The sequence below is a fragment of the Patiria miniata genome, unplaced genomic scaffold, assembly GCF_015706575.1.
Source record: "Patiria miniata isolate m_02_andy unplaced genomic scaffold, ASM1570657v1 HiC_scaffold_5, whole genome shotgun sequence".
NCBI classification, from domain to species: domain Eukaryota; kingdom Metazoa; phylum Echinodermata; class Asteroidea; order Valvatida; family Asterinidae; genus Patiria; species Patiria miniata.
The window spans coordinates 5,466,213-5,486,662 of NW_024037072.1; the positions used below are offsets into that span (position 1 = coordinate 5,466,213).

The window sequence follows — 20,450 nt, forward strand, 5'->3', positions numbered from 1 at the left end:
GAGGATGGTTGTAAGCAACAAGGGCCTAGGGGGTTAGGGTTAATAACCCTAACCCCCTAGGCCCTTTTTGCTTAGAACCATCCTCAATCCTCCAAAATCCTCTTGTGCTTCAATCACCATTCATCCTCAATCCTCCAAAATCCTCATGTGCTTCAATCACCATTCATCCTCAATCCTCTAGAATCCTCCAAAACCGCCAGGAGGATTTTGGAGGAGTGAGGTGGGTTAGGGATAATGGTTATTTGTGGTGTTTCAATGTTGATAGAAGTCAGTCTAATACAGACACTGCATGAACCCGTTTTCGGTTTCCTCAGAGCCAATCCTACCTCCACAAATCAACATGTACCACTAAATTTTGTTTGTTTGTTACAGCAATATTATGACTCCCTTGGAGGCATAAAGAATGTCTTGCCTGCTATTGAAAAGGCTGAGTCTCTTCAAAAATCTCTAATAAGACGGTAAGGAATTAAAAATTTCAACAGGTAATCACTTTTTATGTATTTGTTAAAGTCATGTTTATGCATGAGTGCATACAGCTTTATATTACATTGAATATCTTCATGGAACTAGATTCTGCTATTGATAAAGAATGAATGGCTTTGGCATTGGTTAGTCACAAATGATAAAAGTAAAGTTGACCAATGCCCTGGTGTTTGGTCCTTTTATTTGGGACCCTTCACATACAGGAATGTATACTCTCTTAAGTGGTTCCTTTTCAAGTTCATAGAGTACCATTAAAAAGATGTAGTTTAGTGACTCACTTTTGTTTCCAATTAATCGAGTAATTTGAGGAGATTAAAAGGCCAAAGAGAATGAGCTTTTGTTCATACCTACCAAAATATGGTTAATAAAAAATCAGGCTTCCTTTGTAAGGCAGTAAAAAGGGAAAACAAAGAAGAATTGGAGGTGAAACATGCAGAGTACCGCAGTGTGCCCTATATTCTTGTTAATGCGCATAGCTTAAGGGGCCATTCAGAATAGTCAGTGTTAAAAAAATTTGATCGTTTTTCGAAATTGTGTGTGGGTGGGTCAAAGGAAATAACTGAAAAATCGAAATTCAGTTTTTAATTAAAGTAATAGAAAAAGAATACTGAAAGAAAAAGGGGAAAACCCCAAATACCCAGCGGTCTCTCAGAGGTCGTCCGTCATGTTTGTGCTGTTCCGTTGTACTTGGTTAACCTTGTTTCGATCGCCGACCTTTGGGTCTCGATAGTCCACCTCGTTCCAATGGTAGATAAATGGGGAGATCGCGAGGGACCTTCAAGCATATGGGGACGAGGTTGGGTTTAGTGTAAACATTGAAGTATACTTATTTACAAGTCTGTACCATAATTTTCGGAATATAAGCCGCGCGGCGTATAAGCCGCAGCACGCAAAAATCTGCAAATAAAGATTTGAAGTCGGCGTATAAGCCGCACCGGCGTATAAGCCACACCGTCGGCAACAGTTTCAATTTTGTAAGGCCTCCAAATTCTAGTGAAAATGCTCTGAACCAGTTCCATTTACACTACAGAAGCTATAAAAAGGGCCACAAAAGTTGTATCAAATCATTTACAATCGATACTCGCATAAACAAATGTGGAAATTGATGATGAGAAATAAACACCGGGAATTGCTGCCGGCTGCCCCGTCCGGTCCCCGGCAGAAAAAGTTAGTCCAGGCTGCCGCGCCGGCCTATGACAACATTTTCCTGCAGCACGTGAGAGAGTATGCAACCCACCGTGATTTTCCCCCATTGCGTGTGTTGTCTGACTGGAGCGCTACGTACAAATCTTGCTTTGTGGCAACAGATGCTGATTTGTTTTGTCCTAAGAATATACAGGTCCGTTTTTATCTTAAAACTTATCAAATTTTTGTGATTACTAACGAGCAGTATTCAAGTTTCGTTCATCGTAACTTTCTTTGAAAATAGTCAAAACGATGCTGCCATTTTCATGGACGAATCCATTAATTTTGTAAGGGGTGATTTAGTCCCTGTTTTGAGGTTTTCATCGTTTCTTGAATACATTTCAAGTACAAAATTTAATTGTGACGTTGAACAACTGATTATCGCATAAAGAAATGTTTCAGACACCATAAAAAGTATTAGTCATCTTTTTTCTTTTTTTTTAAACAGCGGAAATGTTGGTAATTATTGTTTCCAAGAAAGTACACCCCTATATTACCACAAATGGTGTGGTCCGCTGGGGAAAGCATGCCGCATGCAGCAGCACTAGAATCACGTACGGCTTGTTGCAAGCGTCGATCGAAGACAGCTTTCACCGTACTTTTTACTGCTCGGCACCTTTACATGGCACGTGGTTTCGGTTCGTTAATGACTTTCTTAATTGATAATTCATTTCAGCAACATATCTCTTCTTATACCAGTACATTAAATACACATGTGAATTTCATTTTTATTCTTCAAGGCTCGGCGTATAAGCCGCCCGGTGTATAAGCCGCAGTAAACATTTTCATGGGCAAAATCAAGGTACAACTGTATAAGCCGCATATATTCCGAAAATTACAGTAATGGTCAGTGTTTTTTTTTTCGGTACAACGTGCGCTGGCCAATACGGAAGTACAAGGTTCGGTACATCAGTGACGCTCCCTCAGCGGTGAAACCAGGCTTGAATTGAAGACTAGAGCAGCGCTGACACATTTTTTTGCAATAAACAGGGCCGCCATCATGAGTGCATTTTTGTGCGAGATCCTGCCGGATCTGTAACATTTCGGGCAAAGCAAAAGATTTTTTTTTAATAAATATAGGGCCTAGTTTCAACTACAAAATTGCATGCTGGAAGCCTGGAAAAGCCATTGAAAACTCCTGAGCTGGGAGAGCATTGACCTAAAATAATTATCTGCTTAATTTGTAGCATTACTTTGTACTTCAGTACATATCTTGAGTAATCATTCAAAATATAACAATCAAAATGGGGGGGGGGGGGGTGTCAAATCAATTTCTAAAAAATATTGAAATTTTTAAACATCGACTATTCTGAATTAACAATTAAAGTGTGTGAAGACAGCAGGATGCGAACCAGCACATGGTCCAGAACAAATCTAGCTGATGTCAGACTTTGGTACTCTTTTACTGTGACATCATGGTTTTTGTAATATGTAAATCAGGGTGCTGTGTTGGCACATGAACACAACTTGAGTAATGTGACAACTTAGCTTGGAATGCTCAGTAACATGGCTGAATAAACCACTTATCTTTTCCAAAACTGAACTCAATCTTGCCATGAGTTATCATTTAATGGTGACATCATCAGATTTCCACTAGCAAGCCAATTTCTTTAACCCTCCTGCTGTTTAATAGGTCACAAATGGTCAAAATTTCCTTCCACTTCCCCTGCTGTACTTTTAACAAACCTATGGGTCAATTGACCAATATTGACCCAAGTAACAGCATGGCTCAGCTAAAGTGACTACAATGAACCAAATACAAACTAGACCTGCACTTTTGTTGAGTTACATGTACAAATGTAGGGTGATCAGGCAGACGATTATTTCACCAGACACTGCCCAGTTAACTTAAGAACTCTTTCATCAGAGCAGAAAAAAAAAGAATCAAGACATTTGGACTGTTCCAGTTGGTCCATTTGTTATAATTTGAAAACAATGCATCTTTTGGGTTTGATAAATGTCAGTATACATTGTGTTTACTGGTACATGTTACGGTTAATAGATGATGTCATCTGTTAAAAAATGTGCAAACCACAGAGGATGCATATCAAGTGAAAAGGACGTCTGAAAATATGAAATATACAATGAATGTACAAGTGTGTGTACTGATAACACCTAGCTTCTGGTGAATGACATGACAATGCAGCATTAGGAAGTCCAAGGCCAACATTGTACCCGATATCATTACTTGTGCCACAAAGTGTGGGCAGCATGTGAATGGGACATGGCACAAGTAGCCATGATATCCACTATTGTTTAAAGAGTAATGATAGCAGTCACTGAGGAGGTCATTATATAACTCCAGCCTTGTATATCACAATAAGTGATTTCAGCAAAGATGAAACGGCATCCATTAATTTGTTACCCCCCCCCGCCTCAGCATGTATATGACATGTTGTCACAGTGATGTATGGACCACATACATAACATGTATGCAAAGATCATGTACAAATACTTGATTGACTATTCCTCTTTTAGTTATGAGGATCTAAAGGAAGAGGAAGAGATCAAAGCCAAATTTGAGACTGAAGATCAGGCATCCCAGGACAGTGTTGACAAACCAAGAGATGCACACATAAATGGAGAGGCATTAAGACAGGATGCTTCTCTTGAAAGTACAGACTTTGGTGAGCAAATTATTTATTTCATCCTCATCTTTTATTTAAAACTTTCATTTAGTAAGCAGTGTACATTATTTATTTTATTTATTTATTTGATAACCAACAGCGGAGACAGGTATTTACAGGTATCGTAAAAATATATAAATATACATGTACTTATTTAAAATTACAACTAAAATTTAACAAATTTACATGGCACATTTTTAATCAACAGGAATATTATTCATTACTGATTAAAAAACAAACAAGCAAACAGACGACCCAACAACAAATATATAAAACAGGGAAAAAAAATAAATTAAAAATAAATAAACAAATAAATTAAAACTTTAATTAAATATTAAAAGAATATACATGTAGACGAACAAACGAGCAAACAACAAACAAACCGACAACAGACAGAGATAGACAGCCGTACAGACAGACAGACCAACAACAGACAGACCAACAAACAAACACCCCAACAAACTGACAAAAGACAGACAAACAGACAGGGACAGATAGCCCAACAGACAGACTGACAACAGACAGACCGACAAACAAATAGTTTCCCTTAAAAACCCCAAACAAACAAACAAATTCAAAATATAATTAAACTTAGAGTTCAACTAAAATTATCAATTAAGATAAAAACATTAAAATCTACATTAATGTTTTTGGTGATGTTAGCATAGACCATTATCTTGATGATGTAACTGACCAGCGGCTGCACTGTAGATGTTCAGAACTAATTAAGTGTTAACTGTTGAATGCAGTTAGATATATCGGTACAATATTCAAAACAAATGGAGGCAAGCAAAGTATTATAAGATGGAATTTAACAAAATTTAACATGCAAAGTAGATTATAATTTTGTTACATAAAAAGGCTTAAAAGATACCTGGATGTAATAAAGAATTAATAATAAAAGCAATGCATAGTAACCTTGTCAAATAGAGGAGTATGTACAGTGTCAATTATTCCAGAAGCATGTTCTACTCACGAATAATTAAGTCCGTCTGTGTGCCATGTGCCACGAGGCTGATAATGAATTAATCTTCAAGCAAACTTTAGGCACAGTCCCCCATGCATGCTGTACATGCACTTTTCAACAGTTATCCTGCTACACACACATGCAGTAGGAATAGCATGCGCATCTTAAAATAGCATGATATGCAGAGTGCGATGTGGGACGTGTTATTACGTATAATATCAAATTGTTGTTGCAATGGATCAACCAATGAGGATCGAGGATTCCAGTTTTCTAGAAGATATAATTTTACATCTTCATTTCTGGAAACCCTGACTTTTAAGGGGTAATGTAAAAAAAAACAGCCATTAAAAAAGAAGGGAAACAAAAAAGTTTAAGTGTATATTTTGTAATTATGATTCATTTTCATAAACTCAATGAGTTTATTTCTTGTGTCATTCCAACTTGCAGGTCAAAATGGAGCAGTGACCGCTTGCCAACTTTACAGGCTGTTCCAGGATAGCACAAGGAAGATTCTTGTAATTGATGTGAGATCTAGTGAGCAGTACAAGTCTTCACATATAAAGAACCCACAAGTTATCAATGTACCACAGGAAGTTATCAAACCAGGGTGAGCATCATGACACCAGTCAGCCAATAAGTTCTGTGTCAAATCACCACAGTTTTTATTGTTTCATTACTTACCTAACACAGTGGGGTCAGCTGATAGCTATCTACCAATCAATAGCCTTGAGGATATTTCTCGCCAAGATTGTTCCACAGTTTGTAAAGTTATTCATAACACACATCCTGTTGTTTCCTTATCCCAGTTGGTTAGATCACAGTCATGTTGGATGTACAAATATAGGTTAGTACACGAAGTAGATGTGCATCAAGTACATTGTGTGTACAATATACATGTACTTGATGTAGTGCCTGAAGCCCATTTCACAAACCTTTACGTGATGGCATACGGTATCTCCTCATGCTACATTTTAAAAAGTAAATTTAATAAAGTAAATCATTTCACGTTGTGCAACACTTCACATTGTGCAACATTTCAGTTATGACACAAAAGTTTCAAGTTGCATGAGCCTACGACTTATGCAGCAATGTATTACATACATTGCACAGTCATTTTAGGTGGCCTAAGTTACAGTATAGCAACTGGCTATATTATATTACTATACCTCATACATATTCATGATCCAGAGCCAAACTGTCACTGGGCAATTCACTATCACATGCCAGATGTTATTTTTGCTGTTTACCAAGCGGGTGCTCGAGGATTCACGCACAGGGTAAATGCGCATGCGTCGTAGACTGTTGCTCAGGTTACCCGTACGACAGTCTACTATGCATGCGCTTCACAAAGCAATTGTGGAACTGTCGCATGGGTATAGTACGCACGCGTGAACATCACCCAAGCGAGCTACACATGAAGAGATGGTTGGACAGTACGTTATACATTAGTTTTCCCGAGCTCAATGATGTCGAACTGGAGAATATTTTTTGGACAATAAATACACTCACACACTTACAACTGTAGTCATTGTAATGGAAACAAATTGAAATGGTGAAGTTGAGCAATAATATTATTTTGGTGAGCTGGACAAGTTTCTCCGAAGATTTTGTTTTAGGTGCTTACTGCAACAACAACAAAAATCAGCAGGTGAATATGTACGAGGTATAGTAAAACAAATATAACATGGTTTATTTCGGGTGGACAGTCGATATTATCTCCGCTTGGTATTGAAAGTTGACAAAGTAAGTTCCTCAGATTTGCCTCGGGAACTAGTTTGTCAACTAGTTTGTGAACTAGTTTATCGACTAGTTTGTGAACTAGTTTATCGACTAGTTTGTGAACTAGTTTATCGACTAGTTTGTGATCTAGTTTATCGACTAGTTTGTGAACTAGTTTATCGACTAGTTTGTCCCCAATACCTCGGCGAGTATCGACCGTCCACCCTCAAACCATTTGTACACTGAGTTATTGTGATCATTGTAGAATGATCATTGTAATTTCACAGCTTTGTTTTGTAGGTACACAAGTTGCTTTGTTTAAATTGCGGTATTCAAGAGAACGCCCGACAAATCTATTTTTTAAGTTGCGGTGATTTACCAACTATTTTGAGCCTGGCTTAAAAACATATACAAACAGCCACTGTAAAGTCTGCTGTTATTTTGGGGTCGGGCTATTTTTCAACCTGTGTACTGCATGCACTTGTAGGCATTAATTCTCCATTTTAAATTGTACACAAAATCATAGCCTTTGGTTCCATGAAATAAGGATGTTTTAAAATGTAATACTGTATATGCCTTTTTTCCCAGGTATGTGGAAAAGTTGCATTATTAAAGAAAAAGGTACTTGTCTGTAGGAATGCAGTTTGATCAAATTTGCCCACAGGAACGAATTACTTGTCCTGTGTAATCAGATAAGCCTTTTATTGTCAGCCATGTTTTAAACATTGATCACCCTTTCATAAGCTGAACGGTTTTGTATATTCTTTAGAACCACTGTAACTCTGATTGCTAAGGGCCTTTCATCTGCAGTCAAGGAGATGTGGAACATGCGAGGTAGTGTTGATTGTATTGTGATGCTCGATTGGAATAGTACAGCTGGAGACCTGACAAAGGGTTCCACATTGGCAAGCTTGAAAGATGCTCTCAGCAAGGTAAAGAGATAATTCAAAAGCCCTAAAACAATTTCACCAAACACATCTTAACTTAGTTAATTGTAGCTTAAGCAACATGTCTTGGAAAGAAAGTAGTATCCAGGCACCACTTTTTTGGCTGTGTACAAATCCTGTGGAGAGTCAATTGCATTGGGACATCATAGCTTGTATCAGGAGCCTGCAACACTGTCACAGTGTCTCTATTAAGTGGCGTTGTTGAGGCCCCTCAAATGTTTCTCATTCCAAGATTCATGTATTTTCAATATTACTGCAGTGACTGACCTTCAGTGAGATACCGGTAATATATGATGAAATAAAAAATGGCGTCAGGATGCAGCATTCTTTCCAATGTCTTTACCTGTTTACCCTGAAGCACATTAGCAAACATTTGGGTCATGTAAAAGAATAAATTTTAGGTGATATAATTTTGGCGTAGTCCCACATGAGATGCACAACAAGTTGGTGTGATGTTTCCCCCGGGATGCTTTGCTGACCATATGATACAGATACAGATGAATGCTGCGATGCATGCAGTACACCATTTCACAAATCAAAATTTGTTTTGAAAGTGTGTTGCAGTATGAGTGTATTTTGAGCACGATACAGTATCAACGCCTGTTTCATTCATTGACACTGATATTAAGCAAAGAGTTGGTGGAGTTTCTCTCCAACGTTTCAATATATACAATTGTGAAAATGGAAATTTTAAAGTTGACTTTTCAGGGTAAATCACATTTGCTTGAATGTACATGTACGTGTATCTTTGAATTACACGTATTCTCTCTTTATTAAGGTCTTGTTTCTTTGTTATACAGTAAAAAGTGTTTTTGAATGGAAGAGTTGATATGTTACACAGACACAATGGAACAGACACAATGTAACTTGTAACTCATTGTATTGTGACTTCTTTTTACTGTTGTCAAAAAAAACATGATGAGTTTAACCAATTTTAAGTTTCTTATCAAAGGTTGAAGTAGTATATTTTAGAAACTCCAAAATATTTCCTTGAGATGAAAATGTGCATTTTTCATTATTTATTTTTAAAAAATAAAAAGGTTGTGCAAGTTTCGTGCAAACCACAAGATAATTGGTCAATTACTGAGCTCAAGACAAGATCAATTCCAATGCATTAATTCTTTCACATGTCAGAAATTTAACAATTAACCGAACCTTCCTGTTATTTTCCTTTGACAGTGGGATTCAACAATAACTTTGAAAATGGAGCCTGTTGTGCTGGATGGAGGATTTGGAAGTTGGTTGTTGCGATATCCTATGTTTACCACCAATCCCCATGTGACCAGGCCACCGGTGGATAGTGCCTCTTCAACAAGTTTGCACTTGTGTAGGTAGCATATGCTTAGCATATGCTTGGGTCTTACTTTCTCATTGGTATTTTATGTCACATGAAAACTTTCTTCCGGAGTAGAAGTAATTTCTTTTTATAAGATGAGGCTTTGCCTCACCTTGTGTATGGAGTCCATTGACAATATTGTTCCTCTCTGTTCCTCGGTTAAGGAACCATGTATGTATGCACACACACTCACTGACATACAATGATGGCATGTACAAATTATATTTTGTCCAGCTACTAGAGACAGGTGTCATGACTTTAATTTTTTTGTCCACAGTGGATTTTGACTATCCATCTCTTGAAGATGATCAGCCAAAGCCTGAGACCAAACCAAGCCCACCTATTCAAAATGGACCTGCGGCAAAGCCATCCATTTCTGTTGGTCGTAATGAGCAGACAGCACTATCTGGCAATGATGTCAACTCCGCAACCAGTTCTGTATTATCCCCTGCTTCTTCTGCTGTCAGTTCTTTCAAAAGTACCCCCACTGTCAATAGATCCAGCAAGCCCAAACAACTAAATGCAAACTCATATCCAACGAACATTCCTTCAGCAATCTCAATGAATGAAGATAACACCATGGAAGTAGCAGCCAAGGTTTCTCTGAGTTCAAATAAAGAGGAACACGGCTACAGATCAAAAATAAGTGTGCCTTCAGTCCCAGATGCTGAATCCCCTCAATTGTCTAATGAAAAGCCAGTGATTCCTAATCGATCTCTGAAGCCATTGGTACAAGACGATAAGACTAAAATTGCAGGTAAAGAGAATGGAAATATTGAAGTAATAGCTGGTGAGAGTAATTCTAAGAAAGAGAGTGCAATAGGCAACCAGAATCTGATGAAAGAAGTCAGGCAGGTGGACATAGCAGATAAGGAAGAGAAAACAGGAGGTGAAGGAGAGATAGCAAGGATGCAAAGAGAACATCGAATCCAAGAGCAACAGGCTAAGTTGGAGCTAGAGAAAATGAGACAGGAAAAGATGAAAACAGAAAACAAACAGCTACGCCTCGAAAAGGCACATATCGAAAAACAACTCGAAGAAAAGGTATTATAAATATGCATAATTCATCACGAGTAAACTATACCCAATATTAAATGACATTTTTCTTTTGCCTTTGCATTTGTCATAATGTGCACATTTCAACAGTAAATCCCGGCCTTATTTGATGCCAAATACATCTGGTGATTTAGTTGTCTTTTTGTTTCCAGTGGTTTTAAAGACGAGTACAATACATTTAGCTGTAAAAGATTAATTAAAAGAGAAACTGCTGAGGACAGATGTCTGTTTGTAATGGATGTAATAATTCAGGGAAGACATGGCATTTGTACAATGCCTGTTCCACAATATAGTGGTCATTGTAGCAGTAAGTGACTATATAATGTGCTCTCTGACATTCCAGTATGGCATTTCACATCTTATGACAAAACTTTCTCTTATTAATCAGTATTTTGCATTGTTTTTGTGCGTTGACTCAGAATTTTTGTTTTTGAACCACAGATAGCAGCACTGAAACGTATGCAACAGGAGCTGGAGGCACAACGTCAACAAAAACAGAGCAAAGAAACAGTTGCTGAAGATGAACAGCATCGATTGCAGAAGGAAGGAAGTGAGAAGAAAGAAGCTGATGGAGGATGTGATGCAAAACCACTACGGTTGAGTGCAAACCAAGGTGTCAAACAAGATGTCAAACTGCAGGATGAAGCTTTGCCTAAGCTAACGACAAAAACTTTAGATTCTCCAGAAGAAGGAGGTTCAGAGCCTCAATTACAAGAGGAGATAGGTAATCACAAAACCTCACGTGAAGATACAAGAAAGCCAGCACAACCAGTTAATAAGCATCAACAACATGCCTCATCTACACCAGTCACTTCTATGTCTGCCCCATCAGTTCCCATCTCAACGCCATCCAATACTATGCAGATATCAAGCACTGGTACTACTTCAACATTACCTGCTGGCTGGGAGAAGAAGCTTCATCTTACCAGCAACAAGTATTATTACATAGATCATAATACAGGGACTACTCACTGGAGTCCTCCTACTATTGGACCAGGGGGAGCAGCAACAACAGCTACTGCATCATCTACAAGGCCTGTTACAACAGTATCTTCTGAACAACGGCTTGACACCAGAGGATCAGGTATATATGGTTTACACTTTCAAAAGATGGAAACTTCAGGTAACTGTTAAAAGATACTGTTGAAAGGTGCACTGCATTGACATAAGTGTAACAATACCATTTTCTTGCAACTGAATTCAGAATAGTTCAATTGGCCTTCATTCTTTTATGATTAAAGTAGTCTTCAAAAACGTCTAAATCTCTACAATTTAAGTATTATTTTGCACAACAGTGAAAATGTAAATTCAAAATTCTGGGCCTGAAATAAATTGTTTTGGTTGCGGAATTGTACAAAATTGACAATCCTTATAATGCAAAGGTATGACGAGTTCACTTAAGGAAGTTCAGTTTTTTCCAACTGTGACATGATGTAGTACAAGGTCAAATATGTTAAAACATGTTTTGAAGGAATTTCCATACAGTATGATATTGGCACATAGATACCCCTCTATTACATGTATCAGGATCTCCGTCAAAGACTTCAACTCCGTCTTCTACCACCAAGACTCGCTTGAAGTCGGACTCATCAGAGGCTCCTCAATCCAACTTGAAGAGATCATTTTCATCACCAAATGTTGCACAGATGGTCATTAATGAACAGGAGGAGATACCTCGAATTCCATCTGTTAACAGAGCTAACAAGCCAATACAAAGGTAACTTGTTTATACAACTATACAAATGTACAGGATGGGGATTTCATCAAGTTCATTTTCTTCAGCTGCACAAAAATGTAAAGGAACATGCATTGTAATTCTTTTAATACAATTCTCGAAAATGCGCCTTTGTGTTCCATTTAACCTTTTTTCAATTTCTGTTTTGCCATTTCGAAGTTTTTTTTGGTTTTTTATGCTTATGCCAATTTACTTATTCATGAGCAAAAATTGTGATGTAATTCCGGGCAGAAACCTCAATGTTATAGCTATTTCAGCACAAAAAGTTGCTGGAATTTGGCATGTTTTGCTGTCTTATTTTCTCTTCTTTTGTGATTCGTTGTTGAGTCATTTCATTGCAGTCAGCTAATAAGCAGCCCTTTCTGACAAATGTGTTCAATGAGCAAATGTTTGGTTTACAGTGTGAACAGAAAACCCTTAAACTGAACAGTGTTTTCTTGAAAAGACATCAAAGCAACAGTGCCCTCAGTTGTCAGGGAAAAGCATGGACTTTTGTTTAATTGTTTAAAAAGTTGCACATTCCAATAAAATTAACCAAAAAGGGATGTCAAATAGGTTCATACATTTAAGAGAAGTGGAAGTTGCACAAAATGCGTTCCTAGGAAAAAATCATTGCATGCCCCCTTGTGTGTCAAAAACCACAAAATAGCAATGGCTGTATGCACAAGTATAAATTGTGAAAATAATATTGGGCACTTGATATACATGTAATTGATAGGTAATGATTCTCAAATGAACTGATGGAAAATGTTTCCATGGAGCAGCAAATTTAGTGCTGTTTGATTAATTAGTGTCTATTTATTTAAGTTAATACACAGAGCCCATGTACATTGAGTCAATATTGTACATTGTATTAACTTTATTAAAAGGTGCATGTTGTGAGTGAAGATTAATGTTGGAAAAAAGTGCAATGATTATAAATAATTCAACTGTTTCTTTACTTCATGTGCTTTGCTGATCTCACAAACTAGGAATGTGACGTTACCATTTTCACGAAGGGATGGGCATTTCAAAAATTGTTTTTTATTTCAGTTTTGAGTCATGTCACTTTTTGCTGTAAAACATCACACTCAACCAGTCTGACTTGCTTTTGGAAGCAAATGTTGCTTGTCTTAATAACTATGGGGCCTGACATCACCATGGTTGCATTTTGCATTTTCATTAGAACTACAAAAAGTGAGATTCCCGCTTTCCCTAATGGACGGACATCGTTGATACATTTTGGATGCGCATGCATGAACATACACGCCCACTCCCTATAGTAAAACACATTGCACAGAAAGAATTTTAAATTTGGTCAACTGGAATTTTCTTTTAACAAAGAGAGGGGTACCTTTGCTGGTAATTTTGTCTAAATGACAACAGTTTCAATGGTTACCGATCACTGGAAAGGAAATTTCTCTAAGAATCATTTTATTGAATTTGATTGACTGCTTTGAGTGGATGCATTGTAGTACATTTTTCAATTTGAAAACAAGAGAACTTTTCCTGCATGTTTTCTTTTAAGTTGGCATTCCCATCCTTTCATGCAGATTGTAGGCCAGAAATTGTAGGGTTCAGCTTTTAATAACTAATTGCTAATATGATTAGCTCATATTAAGGTGATATCCCAGAGTTGTGTTCCATTGTACTTGTACCAGGATGCCATCTTCTTCAATAGTACAGTCAGCACAACCTAAAATACTGCCATCTGTCACACGGGCACGCAACCTCAATCCAGTCTATGGTAACCAAGTAAGTTACATCGCAATCAGTTTTATTCCAGAATTATAGATTCATATCTCAAGAAAACTAATCCTTTTGAATGTAAGAAAGATTGAATTGAAGTGAGAAATGAGTTAAGACCCAAATAAGAGATGCTTGTGTGGCCTTTATTGCTAGATTGTACAGAACAGTGCGTTAATTCAGCAAACCAACCAGGATTTTAGCAATATGTTCATGCGTACCCATATCTTTCTGCTAAAGTTTTGTGGAGTAAAAATATTTGAATACCCAAAAGGAGTCACATTTTGTAAACATTTTGGGGACGAATACTACATTGTCATTTTGATGCATATTCGCATTATCTACACAGGGACGATCGCTAACTGGCTTACGTAACCTTGGAAACACATGCTTCATGAACTCGGTAGTCCAGTGCTTAAGCAATTCAACACCGCTAACTTACTACTTCATCACTGACAAGTATGTTCCTGATATCAATAGGTAAGTTTCATCTACAGTAAAAAGTATTGTAGACATATTGCATGAGCATGAGAGACCAAACTGGTTGCTATATTTGTTGTGAGCTGTTTCACGGAAGGTCAATTACATATGGGCAATTCCATGGTAACTCACGTTACATTTGGAGGGGGTCTTCTGTCAACTCTGTGCTGTTATTCTATAAAGTAAAAGCATCTAGGGTGGACTTTTAACAGAAGATTCCTTGAAACTAAAGTGACTAAACTACAAAAAAAAACAGGGGCCTACAAAAGAACTTTCTGTTTTCAAACATTCTTTCAAGACCCTCCTTTTCCCAGAGTTTTTTTGAACTGCCTGATTTTTTTCTTCTTCTGGATTGATTGTTTTGTTAGTCGTTTTGTCATCTTACCCCTGTTTGTTTTTTCCCCCTGTTCAGTGTTAAGTGCTGTGATCTTGGTATAGCGAGGTATAAATACTCTAATATGACCTTTAGGAGACACTTTAGAGTCATGTGGAATTTGTGAGACATTTCAATGTCTCCCTAATGCCTCGGCCTGTATTTAGAGGCAAAATGTCATTGTTGCAAATAGGCTAGATCGATTGCTCGTGGTACAATTACTAAAAAAAAAACCTCAAAATTTGTGGCAGTAGGATAAGGTAAAATTGGAGTTAGGGGTCATTAAAGTTGGAAGAAACTTTGTGCACAAGTCTATGGGAATGTCTCCCCAGTGATCCATTATTGGTAATTACTTTGTTGCCTAAACAAAGTTTTTGGGGACACTTACCAGTTCTAAATTCTGTATGTCCGTATCCCGGTATGACAGTACACACCAGAGGTACTTGTGGGGTACCCGAACAAAGGGAACGGTACCCCACAAGTGAAATCTTTAGAAAAAAAGATACCCACAAGTGAAGGCTTTAAAAAAAAGGGATAAAAGAACAACAATGCTCCCACGCCGGAACTCCCATCTGCTGGAACGTCCAGCAAGTCAGCTTCTCAGCTGCCAATAAGGATGATTAGCCCCAAATTATTATTATAAAGGTGCATGTCAGAAGCCATGAATCTGTAATGGTACCGTAGGGTGAAAATCAACAGGGTATGAACAATTCCATAGGAATGCTTTTGTCACGGTTCATTTGAATAGTTAAATATAAATTTTTTGTCATTCAGTCTTGCAAAAAGTTTCAAAATGGAGATCTGTAAACATAGAATACATCAGATAAGCTTTGAAGATTTGCATGGTGAAGCTTACCATTGCATCCTGTGACAAATCTGTTTTTGTGGCGGGCAGAGCATACTGTCCGAAACATTGAGTTTCCTCAGTTCTTTTCAGACCCTCAATATTTACAAAAGGAGGTTTGTTACATGGTGCCACTGTAACTTAATCTTATAGAATACATCCTTTTCAAATAAAATCAGGTTCTTGGTTTTGGTAGAGTCCATATCTACTGTTTTCTAGAGCTTTTTGGTTGAGGCCTGCTTGGAGGACTAATGCATTGAAATATTACTTTCATTATCAGGCAAAATCCACTTGGTCGTGGGGGTAATGTGGCGCAGGAATTTGCTGTAGTGATCAAGGCTATTTGGTCAGGTCAGTATCGATCCATCTCACCACTAGACCTCCGTGACACCGTCACCAAGTATGTTCCTGAGTTTCGAAAGAACATCGGTCACCACCATGACTCACAGGAATTTCTCTTATTTCTACTGGATGGATTACATGAAGATCTCAATCAGGTTTGAAACATATTTCATTAAAGGAACAATTGTGTAATCGCTTTTGGATTGGCAAATGGTGACAAAAATATAGGTTGCCACTGTGGATAAAAAAGGCAAAAATTTGATTGGTTTTGTAAAACAGTGTCAAAAATTAACACCACGTTAGGTCAGGTAACCACCAAATTTTGCTTTTTTGTCGTTTTTTGGGGGGATACTCTGATATTATTGTTTTAGTTCATGATATCATGTCACTTCCCAGTGTATTAACCAACAAAGTGCCTGCACTGTTTGATATCAGTCCTGAAAATGTAGAATTGATAAACTTAAAGCTCCCATTGTCAGATTTCAATATAAGGCACAGTGCCCAGTTCCTGTATTTAAAGCTAAGGTCAGTACATGTAGGTCAAGGATTCACTTTTAAGTTTCTTTTTATGTGCCCAAGGTTAAGAAGCGAGAGTACATTAAAGAGGAAGAATTAGAGAAGTATCCTGACCAGACAGCTGCTGAAATATCCTGGACATATCACAACCGACTCAACCAGTCCATCATTGTTACATTGTTCCAAGGCCAGTTTAAATCAACAGTCTGCTGCTTGTCATGTGGTCACAAATCTGTCAAGTTTGAGGCATTCATGTACTTGTCACTGCCTCTTCCTTCGTCAAGCCGATGCACATTACAGGTAGCGTCCATTTGAAAAATGTAACACTTCATTTTTTGACAACTTGTACATGCATGTTGTTAGATTATTCAAAATTTAGAGGAAAATGCAGAGGGAATAAGCTGTGTCAGTGTAGTGTGAATTTAGGACAATGAAATACTGACTCATTGGTAGTATTGTGTATGCTTATGCGAGGATTGTGAATGTTCAACTAATAAAAGGGTAAAAAGGACCAGATTTCATAGGAGTCCAAATTTCATGTGACACAGGAAAAGCATTTAGACCGGCCATGTGATGGGCTCTCGACCAATAGGAATTGGTAAACTGTCTTAGGAATTTATAAATGTACATGTATCTTGCATATAAAACTGAATCTTTGAAGATGTTAAATATTGAAAATTATGTCAATCATCATCCATTTGAAATTGACTAGCTTTCTGTGCTTTGAGATCATCCCACATTGAAGCTGATCCTCAGAATTTGTTGATTAGGAAGAATCTTGTTTCTCATTTTACAGCAATGTCTCAAGAAATTCTCAACAGAGGAAAAATTGAGTGGAGACAATGCTATTTACTGTTCCCGATGTAAAACCAACAGGGATTCTGCTAAGGTCATCCTCATCTGGAAGCTACCCCGTATCCTTCTAATACATCTCAAGAGGTATGCATCCATAGTCAAAATGTTCATTTATTACAAGAAAGTATGTGGCTGACAATAATTACTAATGATTTTCCAATACTCATTTGTACATTAACCCTCAGACCAGAACAAAAGAACCTTGCGTAACTGAATATGTTGAAAACACCAAACCCCCCCCCCCAAAAAAAAGCGGAATTCTGTTATTATTTCTCCGTTCTGAACCAGCCTGTATTATTGAGAATACCACCGATTTCCCTGAGTTCCAGTGGCTTTTTTTTTTATTTCAAAAGCATCAGACTATATGTTAAAGCAAAATGAATCAAAACAAATGTAAATAATTTGTACGTTGGTCTCTTCCCAACCCTTGCAGTCAGTGGCGTAAATCTGTGCCGTTGAGTGGGGGGGATGGGGGATGACCAAAATCCTAAAATTGCAAATTGCCCGGCCATGGAAATATGAAAGGGGGGGGGTGCTCTTCAGGATAAAGATGTATATCAGTATGTATATACTCGGGCTAACATTTTTCAAGCTTTTGTACTTTAATTTGTTTCTCCATTGTTTAGTACTATTAAGTTCATTTTAGGTGTTTGGACATTCGGAAAATACCTCAAAATCCGCATATCATTTTCTCATCAAAAAAACTTCGGGGGATGATTTCATAGCCCCCCCCCCCCCCCCAGTCTATAACATGATTTGAACATGCATTAACAAAATGTTGAAACAGCCATGTGTTAATTTGTCCACAAACATAAAGTCTTGTTTTCTATTTACTCCTGTTTGATTATTGTTGGCACCTTGTATAGGGTTTTTTTTTTTTACCTTTTTTTTTTTTTAACATCTTCCATGCTGTTAGTTGCATAGTTCCATGTACATACATTATAAATGCATACATTGTAGTTGTTTTTTGTTTGTTTGTGATATGGTTTTAAACCAAATGAATGTACATGTACCATATTACATGTAATGTCCCTATGTAGCCAGGCCTGGATTAAGTGTTTCATAGGCCCTAGGCACTAGTGTTTCGTAGGCCCTAGTCCGCCCTAGGTATCAGTAAAACAAACCGCACCTTGCATTGGTAATATAACTCTATTATGCCCGCTGGCTCGCGTGCCGCGTGCTTCAGAACGACAAACATTATGTAAATGTTATACCTACATGTAGTACACATGCAGCTAATCTGCGTCAGGTGGGTAAAATAATAGAATTACCAAATTCCTGATACAGTTTGCCAAAATAAAATCACCTTTTTAAAGTTATGTGAATTAAAACTGGATGGTATGTGGTTTATTGAGGGAACTTACCGAACATGTTGGCCGCAATCAACTCAGTGGAGGTTTACTTTCCGACATTTCTGACCTGCAAAGTCTTTGATGACCTCGTCGAAATAGAGCAGCTGCAGCAGATCACTTTCTATAGACAGAAGCCCAAGTGATGTCAGACGTTTTTGGTCCATGGTTGATCATAGGCAGTTCTTGAGTCTTTTCAGTTTTGAGAATGAGCGTTCCCCTTCGCAACTTGTGCCGAAAATTGACAGGTAAATCCTCAAGGCAACATTTACATTTGGGAAGCTTGAGACAAGCTTTTCCTCGATTTGTGCCTTCAACATTGCAGAGGCTGAGGTTTTGTCTTTGTGCATGTTCAAATACAAAACAAACTCGTCTACAAACGCTTTTTCAAGATCACATGAGAAGTGTTCTACCAGTTGCTGAGCATGGCTTGCTGCTGCATCACTTGTCAGATTTCTGTCCGTGAGGAAGCCAAACCCGTCATTGAGAGTGGCAGCTCGTCGTTTTTTCATCTCAACAATGAGACAGTCCACTATGGGAATGAATGTCTGCAAGCGGAATCTTTCCCTCGCACTTAGGCTTTCTGTGGTGTCTTCGCCTGATTCTCTGAAGAAGTTTTTCTCACCCGATTTTGTTGTGTTACTTCTCAGTACTCACTTGAGCTGATGTCCTTTGCTTTGTGTTTGTCGATCACTGTTCATGTGCGATATCATTGAGTGTCTTGTGAATTTTACCATACATGTAATTGGCGGACAAGGCTCTTATTGCATCACTCCATGCAGACCACCTGGTTTCTGAAACACTCTGTACAAGATGACTCCTTTTTTTTATGTTTCCCAACAAAAAAGGACCATCGCTTTGGTGATGCAGACAGGAAGGTATATGTGGACTGCAAGATTCTGAAAAAGTTCACCGCTTCCAGGCAACTTTCGTCCGCGGCCGAGCCCACCAAATTCAAGCTATGGGCAGCACAAGGTACCCATTTGGTCAGACTGTTAACTTCTCGAAATCTCGCCTGAACTCCAGAATACGCTCCACTCATGTCACTTGCATTGTCGTAGGCTTGTGATCGGCAGTTGTCAATGCGTATTCCGTGAGAGTGGAATGTCTCTTGCAAATGTCAAAGAGGTATTTGCCGTCATGCTGCTCTATTAGTATGAAGTGCAAGAATCTCTCAGTCACAGTTCCATCCCGGCGTGCAAAATCGGAACACTACAGCTAGCTGGTTAATATGAGCAATGTCGGGTGTAGAATCAATACTGATTCCATAATATTTGGCATCTTTGATTTCAGACACAATCTCGGATACTACCTTTGCTGCCAGTATTTCAATAAATTTGTTGCATATACAGTGTAGTCGAGGAAAGATAAATGAGATGTTGCCTTTGCCAGGATTTCCATGTCTACAGAGATGCTCGGATAGAAAAGGGTCGAACTCCGCTAACAATTCTGGACAGCCGAGGTAGTTTCCTTTTCTAGGGCAGCCAAGGATTTCAGTATCACCACGGAAGGGTAACCCCGCTCGATCCTAGAAGATTTTTGTAGTGTGAAGAGGTTCGAAATGCGCTCATGTGATCCTTGGATTGTTCGTGGAATTTAATTCTGGTGTGTGCATTTTTCCAGTCATCAAAACCAGTTTGAAATTGGTGTTCAGATGGTGCTGTCATTGAAAACAACTTGCAGACATAACAATACACTCTGGCAGTTGAAAGGGAGTAAATCAGCCAGTCTCTCTTTACAGTTTCTCCATTTGCAAGTTTTCTGTAGAAATATTCTTTACTCCCGTACCTTATCTTCTCGCCAAATGGCCTACCATACTGTGAGAAATCTGCTTGAAAATTTTAGTCAGGGATATGTTTTGCAAAGTGCTCCTTAAGACACGGTCTTTTAAACACCATTTGGGAGGATCAC

At 38.1% G+C, this 20,450-nt stretch overlaps 1 protein-coding gene across 4 annotated transcripts in view; it reads left to right on the forward strand.

Moving 5' to 3' along the window:
* LOC119740717 (ubiquitin carboxyl-terminal hydrolase 8-like) overlaps positions 1-20,450 on the forward strand; it is a 41,064-nt gene that overhangs the window by 7,302 nt on the left and 13,312 nt on the right. For 3 of the 4 annotated variants that reach the window (XM_038216099.1, XM_038216100.1, XM_038216101.1), the window contains exons 4-16: positions 373-458; positions 4,147-4,295; positions 5,710-5,869; positions 7,751-7,913; positions 9,108-9,255; positions 9,542-10,308; positions 10,762-11,404; positions 11,848-12,037; positions 13,696-13,789; positions 14,130-14,260; positions 15,758-15,974; positions 16,399-16,635; positions 17,132-17,274. In XM_038216099.1, the coding sequence (XP_038072027.1) occupies positions 373-458; positions 4,147-4,295; positions 5,710-5,869; positions 7,751-7,913; positions 9,108-9,255; positions 9,542-10,308; positions 10,762-11,404; positions 11,848-12,037; positions 13,696-13,789; positions 14,130-14,260; positions 15,758-15,974; positions 16,399-16,635; positions 17,132-17,274 (3,128 nt within the window). The remainder of the gene's footprint in view (positions 1-372; positions 459-4,146; positions 4,296-5,709; positions 5,870-7,750; positions 7,914-9,107; positions 9,256-9,541; positions 10,309-10,761; positions 11,405-11,847; positions 12,038-13,695; positions 13,790-14,129; positions 14,261-15,757; positions 15,975-16,398; positions 16,636-17,131; positions 17,275-20,450) is intronic. The other variant, XM_038216102.1, reaches the window with a different exon arrangement.